The sequence below is a fragment of the Lipotes vexillifer genome, unplaced genomic scaffold (assembly GCF_000442215.2).
Source record: "Lipotes vexillifer unplaced genomic scaffold, Lipotes_vexillifer_v1.1 scaffold628, whole genome shotgun sequence".
NCBI classification, from domain to species: Eukaryota; Metazoa; Chordata; class Mammalia; order Artiodactyla; family Lipotidae; genus Lipotes; species Lipotes vexillifer.
In genome coordinates this window covers 379041-391150 of record NW_006779395.1, presented here as the reverse complement: position 1 = coordinate 391150, position 12110 = coordinate 379041, and the positions used below count along the sequence as shown (strand labels likewise).

The 12110-nt window shown below is 43.8% G+C and overlaps 1 protein-coding gene across 1 annotated transcript in view; it reads left to right on the top strand.

Moving 5' to 3' along the window:
- Positions 1–10965, top strand: part of USP6NL (USP6 N-terminal like) — a 68274-nt gene extending 57309 nt beyond the window's left edge. The window contains exon 14 of the mRNA XM_007452572.1: positions 9551–10965. Within this exon, the coding sequence (XP_007452634.1) occupies positions 9551–10965 (1415 nt within the window). The remainder of the gene's footprint in view (positions 1–9550) is intronic.
- The last annotated feature ends 1145 nt before the right edge of the window (positions 10966–12110 follow it).

Sequence of the window (12110 nt, the reverse complement as noted above, 5' to 3'; positions counted from 1 at the left end):
TCGGAAGACACGGTGCAGTTAACATGGGCAATTTCTGTTTGAAAACAGCAGCATACTTGTGATGACATCATATAAATAAGATTTCTTAAAATCGAAGGTTTTAAGAAAAATTGAATAAACATATTAATTAAATCTGCCTCTCCTAATAGAGACCCTACTTAAATTTAGGAAGTTTGATATACAAATAATGTTATTTCAACAGAAGTGACCATGGTGCTTTAAGCTACCATAACAATAAGCGCTTTTTACTTTCATCATCTCATTTTGTGGAACCATACGCAATAACAGAACAAGTAAAAGTCCCATTTTCTAGAAGAGGAAACTGATACTAAAATGCTAACTCTGAAGCTGCAGAACCTGCAGACACAGCATTACTGCTGCCACTAGAGTCCGAGTTTCCTGACTGCTGATCCAGGGCTCTTGGCAGTATGTTGCAATATAAATTATATATATATATATATATATATATATATATATTTTTTTTTTTTTTTTTTTTTTTTTTTTTTTTTTTTTCGGCAGCACAGCATAATAATTTTGAATATTTTTTTTTTTTTTTTTTTTTTTTTGCGGTACGCGGGCGTCTCACTGCCATGGCCTCTCCCGTCGCAGAGCACAGGCTCCGGACGCGCAGGCCCAGCGGCCACGGCTCATGGGACCAGCCGCTCCGCAGCACACGGGATCCCCCCGGACCAGAGCATGAACCCGCGTCCCCTGCATTGGCAGGCAGACTCCCAACCACTGTGCCACCAGGGAAGCCCTAAATAATATATTTCATTCACTTATTTCAAAACATCTTCCAGTACCACCTGTTAGGTTTTCTGCTAGGTGCTCTGTTGAGGATTTAACTGAAAAGAATGACATGCTTCTTGCTCTCAGGGTGCACAGAGGAGAGACAGAATTTACACAATAATACTAGAGTGTGAATAGGGTCATAGTAGAGCTAGAAACAGGATAAATGGGGGAAGGTGGATGGAGGGTGATACTGGGTGAGTGGAAGAGAAGAAAAGAAAATGTGGAGAGAGCACAGTAGAAAGAAGTTTTAAGAACACACCTTTGCTAAAAACCAAGATGCTCTGCTTTTAGTTATTTAACTGCAAGGGGTCTAATCCGTGTTCTCCGAGGTTTGTTCTGGGTCTTCAGGATTCATTAGAAAACAAGCTGTCACAGCAATAATGGAGTGTGGGCCTGGGCCCTGTGAGACCATCGCCTCTGCTCTGGAAGGTCACCCCTCTCTCATGCAGTGTGATGATGTCCCTTTTCTACTAATTCTTTGCTGTAGCAGGGAATGCATTTGGAACAGCAGTTATTAACTATATTCTTGCTATTTCAACATTTATTTTTAAATGTCTTGCCTACTTTTAAAGAGAGTTTAAGACAAGTTTTAGTAAAAGACACATAAAGAAAAAAATATGTGTATATAGTAGAACTATTTGAACACGAGAATAAAATGTCAAAACCTGTGTAATGGAGTGGGATGATTTAGCATCTAACTAGCAGCTAGTATGTATTGAATGCTTGCTCTCTGCCGCATACCACATGCACTGTCTCATTTAATCCTTAAAATAACTCTTAAGAAAAAGTACTCATCCTCATTTTACACATGAGGAAACCTGGTAGCAGTCGTTCGTAAGATCTTTTACTAGGAAACGGTAGAAAGGGGATGGAGAGTAGCGTGGGGATAAAAGGAGAGGGGTGGATAAATAACAACGGTAACACTGGTTGATGTTGCTCTGCTCATGCTGGCGGTTAAGGGGGAACGTGGTGAGGGGGCTCCACACCACCGGGGCCTCTGACCCGGTCCACCCTGCTGAGTGCACACGGCTTGGCTTAAGCCTTGTCTCCTTCCTGAAGACTTGGCCAGTCCCCTGCCTCCCAAAAGCCGCAGAGTTTGGTCACCGGTATTTTGTGCTGGAACCGTGCATGCCCCGTGTGTGCATCTGTCCCCACACTCGCTGGGCCTCACCCCCGTGCCAGTTAGTTTGATGTCTGCACTAGACAGTAAGTTCCTGGAGGACCGTGACCGTGTCTTCGTGTCGCCAGCACCTAGGGCAGTGCCTGGCATAGAGTAGGCATTCAATCGATATTTTTTAATGAACAAATGAAGCTGTAATGTATTTTTTAGGATATAAAAACCTATCATCTACAAAAGGTTAGCGGGAGGCAGTTTTTGTAGGTGATGGAATCTTTCTGTATCTCAGTTGCACACACAGACAAGTCAGTTTAGTTATGTATTCTGTCTCACTTTTTGAGGGTTTGAGTGCGTTTCACTTCTATTTGTTTGTATAGTGGAAACTGATGTTACACATGCACAGCAGTTTGTACTGTGTTTGTGACTTGAAACCCTAGGAAACACACAGTACAGGTTTTAAAAATTATTTCACAAAGATCTATTGAATTTATGTGGCATTAAAATAGGTTTATAAAAATAAATGTGTTAAATAATTGTGTCCTTTCAGCTTCCCTTATCTTTCAAGTTTAATCTGCTAGAAAGAAAGTCCAGCCTATGAGCCTAACTACAATAATTTTTTTGGATTTTTGAAACTATCATAGCTATAATTTTGAAAGCATACTGTATTTCTTTTGATCACCTTGTTGAAAGCTGTAATAGTGTTTGAATTGTATATTCTTCTGGCTGATAGTACATTAAACAGAAATGAAACTGCTCTGTTTTTCAGATATAAATTTGAAATCAGTAATTTTGTGACAATATTTGAAACCTCAAATGGACTTAATATTTAATCTGGAAAAAGGAATAAGATGATTCTGTCCCAGAAGAATTTTCCTGACAGTGGCCCCCACCATTTATCACTGAAAACCGTTAGAACAGTCAGAGTACATGTATTCTGTTGTTGAAATTTAAAAGTAGAAAGTTGCTCACAGGGAAGAGCATTGAGAGCACTTTCCTGTAATTACGTATCTCTCCTTGGGCGAAGAAAGCTGCTCTTGTCTTCGGAGGCAGTCTGTGAGACTTGTAGTTGCGTGTGGTGTCCACTGGGTGGTGACAGAGACCTGAGTAAGATCAGAGATGGACCAGCCCAAAGGGGCTTGAGACTCTCCCGTATTTCTTTAGGGATGCTTAGGAGTATTCTTTTCGGTGGCTTTTCTTTTTTCAAGGAAAAAAGTTATTTAAGAAAAAATAATCAGCATTTTTGCGTTTATCCTGAAATATATCAAGCTATAGTTCCTTTTTTTTTTTTTGAGCAGAGTAGTCTAATTGTTGGCACTGGCATAAAAATACTAACCATTCACATAATGGAACGCTAGTGAAAAATATCATTTAAACTCCTGGTTTTCAAGGGAAAGTGTGGATAATAAATATTAGTACTTATTGCCTGTTTATAGCTATCTGTTTTGACATCAGTTATGCTTGAATCTTTTAGTTACACTCAGTTGCTTAGGGGTGAAAGGACATACTTAAACCAGACAAAGGCCAAGTATAGCGGTGTGTGTTTTGGGGGACAGGTAGTTTAAGTAGGTTAAGGTGAATCTGTGAAGAGTATGTACAAGAATGTTTAATGCTTATTTGGATCTACTTTTGTGGGAAAGGGCAGAGGGTATTTATTAGCATATGAAAATATGACGATGGCATATGTACTTCTTGGAGGGTCTGCCTAGTACAGCTTCAGCGCAGGGAAAGTTGAATAACTAATCTTCACGGAAGAATCTCCTTACGACGAGGTTGGGTAGAGTTTTTTCTTGACTTTGTACTTACACACAGAGGGTCAGCTCCCCCAGGCGCAGGGCTCTTGGGTTTTGGTGCTGTGGTTGCCGAGACTCGGCCTTGCTCAGTTTTTGAGAAATAGGAGCAGGTCCCCGCTCAGACACGCGGGCCCCAGCGGCCTCCGGTGGGGGTGGCGATGCTCCACCGTGGGCCCCCCCGGCCCTGCTGCCCTCCACGCTCCTCCCTTCTGTCTCCCGTCCTCTCCCTCCCCTCCTCCTCCCCCTTCTTTCTCTCTTTTCCCTTCTGGTCCCTCCTTCCCACCCCCTTCTCACTCCTCTTGAGAGACAGCCCTTCCCATGGTCACGGTGGCCCTGAGGACCCTTAGAGATGCCAACAGCAAGTGCACATTTGCTCGCTCTTGAATCACTGAGGAGCTGCGCTGTTCAGAGGGGTTGGGTCACTTACAGGAATAAACTGGACGTGGCAGAGTCCGTGAGTCATCAGTCAGCAACTGCTGGTGGCCCTACCCTGCTCCCCGGTCCCAGGTCACTATGGACAGTAGGTGTAGCCCGGCCCTGTTGCCAGCACTGCGGCCCGGCCCTGGCACCGGGGAATAAGCTTACCCTTACCAAGCAAGGCCTCCTTGCCTAACTTGCATTACTGTCCTTAAAATTGGGAGGAATTAGGTTTCTTAAGCACTTCCATTTTAGAAAGCTCCTCCTTATGTCCTTGTCTACTGCCTTTTTCAAATTACTTCCTTTCTTCCATGCTTATTGATAATCTTTATGGGGGCAAAGAGGCCATATCCTCTAAATGTCTTTGTACAGTTGAGGTATTCACCATACACCTGTTACAGAATCCTAGTTCCTAGTGAGAGATTGACATTCAGAAATGAATTAGACTTAATGTCCTTTTGTCTGCACTGGATTTTTTTTTTTTTTTCTCGAAACCCTGCTATATCTAGTTTCATAGCTACATAGATCTTGGATATTTATAACCGTTATGTTTTGGTACTATTTGAATGGTATATCATTACTCTAATTCAGATTAGTTACCTTTGAGTGAGTGGACATTTTGTCAAAACCTTACCTGTAATTCTGTTAATATTTTAGATGCTATAGGAAGGTCTGCAAAATAAGTAGGACTGCACTTTAAGTAGGTTATCTTCTGCTAAGGTGAAAGGGAAATGTATTATGGGCTACCATGAAAGAACTTTAAGAAGCTGCTTTTTTGATATTTTAGAACAGTCACAGATTTTTTTTTTCTGGTGTGGATTTTGGCCTCTTGACCATTAAGTAAATGGAACATGCTAAAATTTTCTTTTAATTCTAATATAATATGTAGATGCATAGAATATTAATGTCTCTTCCTTAGAGAAATTCATGTATTGACTTGAATATAAAGTAGTGTTAAGTGTAAGGTGAGTACTTTTCTTACCCATTATATCGAAAAATTAAAACTCCCTTGTATGGATGACACGTACCTTTGCATTTTGTTTCAGGCATGAAATTACCACCTCAGTCCATTACTGCCTTCTCACTTTTTTATTCCTTCTCCTGAGAAATATGTGCCTTATTTTTGTAATCCTGCCTTTTACCCTGCCTCCTATTAGTCTTTACTGATACGGGCCTTTTATGTATCCAAAGGATTTCAGGATGGAAACCTATGGACAATAGAATATAGGAACAGGACGTGATGTTCAGTTTTCTCCCCTAGTACCTCTTCCCCCTCACGTTCTCCCTCCCACCACCACTGTAAAGTGTTCTTAAAAAATTTCTTCCATTGCATCAGTCCCTTATTAAACCCCACTGTACTGCTTTTCAGTTACTCCAAACCTAGAATATTGCTTAAATTCTGGGTACCACACTTACAAAGATGCCCTTTATCTTTGTCAGCATCAGTAAGTAGCTACAGCTGAATGTCTGCGTTTCCATAGGAAATCACAAGAAGCTGTGAAGTAACGGAACTCGAGTTACCCCTGTGGGTCTGTTACTGCCTGTGTCCACCCTCCACACTTACTGTGTTCAGTTGTCTTTTTGCCCTGGTTTTGTAAAATAAATTTTTTTTTTTTTTTTTTCGGTACACGGGCCTCTCACTGTTGTGGCCTCTCCCGTTGCGGAGCACAGGCTCCAGACGCACAGGCTCAGGAGCCATGGCTCACGGGCCCAGCCGCTCTGCAGCATGTGGGATCTTCCCGGATTGGGACACGAACCTGTGTCCCCTGCATCGGCAGGTGGACTCCCAACCACTGCACCACCAGGGAAGCCCCTAAAATAAGTTTTAATTACTGTAGTTGGTTTCATTACATTGTTGACATTGAAAATGTCCTAGAACAATAAAAGCAGATGATCATAAATAAAGAAATATGTGACTTTTCACTAACAGGAAAAGCAATCCATAAAATTTGTGTTTAGTAAAGCAAATCAGTTTTGAGGTTTAGGATGTAGACCGAAGGGTAGTGTCTTAATCCGTGTGCGCTGCTATAACAAAAGCACCACAGACAGTGGCTTAAACAACAGAATTGATTTTCTCATGACTCTGGAGGCTGGAAGTCCAAGATCAAGGTGAGGGCAGGGTTGGTTTCTTCTCCGCTTGGCTTTAGGTGCTACCTTCTCACTGTGTCTTCATGTGGTCCTCCCTCTGTGTGTGTCTCTGTCCACATCGCCTCTTCTTATACGGTCACCTGTCATGTTGGATGAGAGGCCCACTCTGCTGACCTCATTTAACCTTAGTCCCCTCTGTAAAGGCCTTATCTCCAAATGCATTCACATTCTGAGGTTCGGGGGTTTAGGGCTTCAACATAGGAATTCTGAGGGGGCACAATTCAGCCCATAACAAGGAGGTGGTTTTTAGACACAGACCTTGCTGAGGAAGAGAAAAAGCAAACGTTTATTCTCTGGTGACTCGCCCCCTGCTCTGGTGCCCCATCCACCTCAGAGGACACAGGGTGTGTGGCTCTGTCCCAGGGCTACACGTGCCAGGCCCTGCCCAGCACGTCACTCACATTAATCAGTTACTGGCCTTTCCTTCCCTCTTCAATGTCACCCCCTCTGGTGTATTTGGGCAGGTGTGACAGCAGAAGGAGGTGGGTTGCCTGTGCGGGGTCCAGAGCCCCCTGTCTGACCACTGCCTCCCCAGCTGGGCATTCCTCCTGCTCTGCCAGGGCCACTCCTCACCCCACTGTCGACTACAACTCAAGGGACCCGTGGCTGCAGTCCCCGCAGTGCGGGGGATGAAAAACCCAGGAGACCCCACCTCTCTTGGTGGCCCCGTCCGTTACTCCACTGTGGAAAGGATGGGAGCACTAATCCCATCACGAGGCTGCACCCTGTGACCTGATTACCTCCCAAACCCCATCTCCAAACACCATTACATGGAGGTGACGCTGGGGAGTTTCAACATGGATTTTAGGGGGACACAGACATTCAAACCATAGCAGATAGCTAACCCTTGAAAAACCTAATTTCAAGCAACTGTTTTCGTGACTTGTGAATTGATAAAGACTGAAACCCCAACGCAGGGTCTGGGCCGAGAGAAGCAGATGAGGCTTCCGCTGATCGACAGTGTTCTAGGGAGAAGGCGTGCAACCTGCAGCAGCCGGGCAGCTTGAAATCTGTTCTTCTCTTTTTGTTTTTTTAATACCGCTGTGGAGAATTTTTAGAAACATTTAGAATGATTTCATGGGAAGTAGAGTGTTGGCGGCTCTCTGCAGGCTGCCGGGAGCCATCGAGTGGTAGGGATGTGGGACGGCTTGGAGGGCTCAGCGTGAGGATCTCTACAGCTGATCCTGTCTGTCCCTGTAACGTGCATCTTGCAGGCATGAATTAGCACTCTCTCCAGGAGCCACTGTTTTCCTTTTCTTTTTAATGGTTATGTTTTCCATCAGGTTTCCTACACACCAACCTGAAAAGGCTGATGTTATTATCTGATGGAATATCAGTCGGCCAGTCCAATTACTGTGTTGTGCGCCTAGAGAGTTGTCAGAGTGGAGGCGAAAAGAAAATTCCTGCATTCGGTTTTTCTATCATATCTTCCAGATAATTTGTGTTTGTTGCGGTTATTTTCCTACAGGAAAGAAGGAATTCATATGTTTCCTTGGGACTAAATGGATAACTACTTGTAGAGCTGATAAAAACTTGGGGGACACCAGATAGATTTTAATTTTATTTTTATTGTTCGTTTTTTTTGTTTGTTTGTTTTTTTGCGGTATGCGGGCTTCTCACTGCCGTGGCCTCCCCCGCCGTGGAGCACAGGCTCCGGACACGCAGGCCCAGCAGCCATGGCCCACGGGCCCAGCCGCTCCGTGGCATGTGGGATCCTCCCGGACCGGGGCACGAACCCACGTCCCCCACACCGGCAGGTGGACTCCCAACCACTGCGCCACCAGGGAAGCCCCTTATTGTTCGTTTTTAACCTGATAGGCTGAATGACTACTTGTGAATATTCTGGACTAGGGCTGCATTTGAGTCAACTTTCTCACCTCAATTCCAGATATTTCATATGAGGCTAGTCAGGCTGAACTGGAATGCTCCAGACTATTTTACATGCAACATTGATAAACAAAACTTTTCTCAATGACAAGCATTTTCAAGTTTGGGTTATCGCTTAAAATAGTCTGTCCATATATCATAAAACATCTTTATTATAGAAAGATGCAAGAACCATGTTGATTATGCCAAGACCACTGAATAAAGTATCTTTAGCTCAATAATTCTTATTCTGGTAGCTTAACTATTTAAAGGATATCTCATTGCCATCATTCTCTACTCCCTCCCCTCCCAAAGAAAAGCTCATTGAATTATTTTAATATCTTAAAGAAAATTATGGTACGTGGGTAAATAATACAATTATCATCACCTAGACCGTAAGCTACATAAAAATGAGGCGGCGTCCGCCTGCTCACAGCTGGTGGACTCATGGCTTTCCTCAGGAAACATTTGTTAGGTGGGTGGGTGGCGGAGCATTTGAAGAGTGCAATGACTTATTCTTAAGTGAGAATATACGGTTTTGTAGTAATGGAAGACATAAAAAACATACGTCTTAAGCCTTGGAATTTTTACAAGTGGAGTCTGTTGGTTTTTTTCAGGATGGTATTTAGTGGAGTCCATATTGTGGATCATTTTACACACTGTTTACAAAATGCCCAAGTTATTGCACGTTTCTTTAATTCCTCATTAGTTTTCCCATGTTAGTTATTTTAAATGTAAAACCAAAAGTATCTAATATGATTTTCTCTTTCTTTTTTATTCTTTTTCCCTTTTTTTTGCATTTAAAGTAGGACCCTCTTAGAGTAGTAATTTGGAAATAGAGAATGCCGTTTCTTTGTATACGGTGGAAGGTACTTGAGAGAATAATAATAAGCTATTTGGGGATAACTTGGAGACCACAGTTGGTCATCAGTTAACTTTTAAACTTGGCAGACCTGCTTGAGGTTGATAGGAACCATTTTACTGAGATTCCAAAACTGTTTCAGTTGAGGTATGCTTAAGTGGAAGGAATGTAACGGTGAGACACTGAACTACTGATCTGCAGGATTGCTTTAGGAATAGAAATGAGAATAGCAGCTTCTCATTCATGATAAAGCAGGTAACTATCTTAACAAAATATAAGAATCACATGTTACACAATTGTATGATCCTTACTCATAAGGTTATAAAATTTTCCCATCTGCACATTGCATAATAAGACTTTGAGTTTTGGTATGCCTTAGTAGGAATCTCTCTAAAAAATGCTTCTCCTAAGCCACTAAAATTCTGTGTGTCTGCGTACGTATGTGCATGTGCTTGAGTGCACACATGAAAAGTAAGCAGTTATTCATGATATAGTTCTTATATTTGATACCGTTTATTCATGCACTTATGTCACTTATGAATTGATCTTTCCCTTTAGGTAAAGAGGATGAATTTCCAAAGAAACCTTTGGGACAACTTCCCCCTGAATCTCAATCAGCTGGCATCAGTCACCTGAGCAACGGACAGAGAAGTGTGGGCAGGTCAAGTCCGCATCTGGACGGCAGGAGAGAGAGCGGCTCGTCACCTTACAAAGCCCACGAGCATTCCCCTCCCCATCAAAGTAGAACAGGTACCCCCGAGAGGGCGCGGCAACTGCGGCGGAAGTCGGTGGACGAGGAGAGTAAAAAGCTTAAAGATGAGGTGGATTTTCAAAGGAGACTTCCATCGGGTCCACAGGACAATTCCAGGCAGTATAACCACGCAGCCGCTAACCAGAATAGCAACGCCACTTCACACGTCAGGAAGGAGTTTGTGCCCAAATGGAATAAGCCGTCAGATATCTCAGCTATTGAGAAAACCGCCAAGTATGCCATTGAAGGCCGAAGTCGGGCTGCACACCCCACACCGAGAGTCACCGTCCCCAGTTCTGATCCGTGGGCCCCCAGCGTCAGGCAGAAGGTGAAGGTGCTGGATGCAGACGAAGGGAAGCGTGGCTCCACAGCCTCGCAGTACGACAACGTACCCGGGGATGGAGCCAGCGCGGCCCTGGAGCAGGCGCTGGAGAGGGCGCGCTCCCAGAGCCCCAGGGGCGCGGCCTACCCTCACAGCCCAAGGAGGCACGCTGAGCCCAGCTCCAGTCCATCCAGAGCCCCGAACACGTTTACATTTAAAGTACAGCCTCCGAGTTATGCAAAATATCCATCCCAGTTAGACGGGGAGGATCGAGGGGCAGCACACCCCCCATCTTACAGTGACCCCCCCACTTACCAGGGCAGTTCTCCAAAGCGCATCCCTGCTGCTAACAGCAGCTTTGTGTCTCCACCGTTTCCCCACGGGACACCAGTGAATCCTTCCCGGAGACCTTACGGTTCTGCTCTTTCGACTGATGTTTCTCCAGAGAAATCTTACAGCCGCCCAACTCCTCTGGTCCAGCCGTCCAGTCGAATAGAAGTTCTCCCTGTTGATATTGGTGCTGCGGGATATTCGGGCAATTCAGGGTCACCAAAGAATGGGAAATTCCTCCTTCCTCCAGTGGAATGTTTGCCAGATAATAACGGAAAATGGTCGGAAGTTGGTTACGCATTGAGACCGGAGATGCACGGACAGTCGTGGACTCGTGATGCCAACCGTAGCCACTTAAGCAGTTTACCCAAATACCCAAGCTTTCAACACGTCCCCTATCAGGACCACACCCTCCCTGCAGTTTCAGTAGATAGTCCGGTGCGGTATCGAACTTCCCCAGCTCTGGAAGATGCCAGTTCATCTGGGTATCAGTATTCAGGGCCCTCGCCTCCAGTATATCACTACAGGAATCGGGATGGACTCTCTATCCAGGAATCAGTATTGCTGTGAGAATTGATCTGTACTTGCTGCAGACGAGAGATAGAAACCACATGAAGCCTACATTGCTATGTTGATAATTGCCAAAGCAGTATTTTATACAGTTGTGAACAACTCACACAATTCTCGTGTATGTCAGTAATAAGAATATATGGAAGTGATTTCATCCCCACCTAGATGCTGCTTAAGATGAGCTTTTAACTTGCATCATCACTGAACCTGTTAAAAAGAATTTAACCTGGAAACATAGCAATAGTATTTAGGGATGCACGCACAGTTTCATTTATATCTTTCTCCAAAATCTGAATATTTGTACTCTGTTAGTCCATTCTATTTTGAGTAATGATACAAAGCACTGAAAAACTGTAGAATAGATATTTTTACGGCTATGTGTAGTGTACGTGTCTTTTAATAGATACTATATGCATCTACGCATACACGTTTGAACACAGAACTAAAGAAATGTTGAAAAAAAAAAAAACCAACTACTTTTCATCTAGATCCATGGAATAATTTATTCTACTTCTTTTCCCTACCTTGTCTTTTGGTCATGTTTTTTTTTCCCCCTTATATTTTTAACCCAGGTCCTAAACTGAATTGAGGGTTTGCCCTGGCTTAATTCAGCATCTCACGGAATGCTCAGCTTTCTCGTTCAATTGCTCATTCAGTTTTCAATCTGAAGATTAAAGACATTGGAGAGAAAGGCTAACCACTTAATGGTGCTTAAAATCGGGGCAGTTTAATTTTATGACCAAAGGTGCAGCGCGCAATGTATCCGTGTTCACCAAGAGATCAGCTTTCGTGTGTCTGTGCCCTTTTTTCTGGTCTGACCCTCGCAAAGCTCAGAGCAGAGTGTTCCTTTTGCCAGATGCCCAGGAAGTGTACACACAGCCCTCTGGCGGATGCCAGCAGGAGAAGCTGCAAGTTACTGATCATCAAGCACTCACACGGGGCAGCAGAACAAATTCCTTTACATTCATTTGAAAGCAAGATTAACAATATGGTTACTTCTTACTTCTGCCCCTTAAATTACTGTGGAGTCTCCCCGCAAAGGGCCCCGGGGTGGCATTTACATGATCTTTTCCTGGCCCTCTTCTTTAAAGAATGTAGTCAGTGAATATTGCTGCTCGTAGGCCGTTAAATTATCGCTGTGTAAA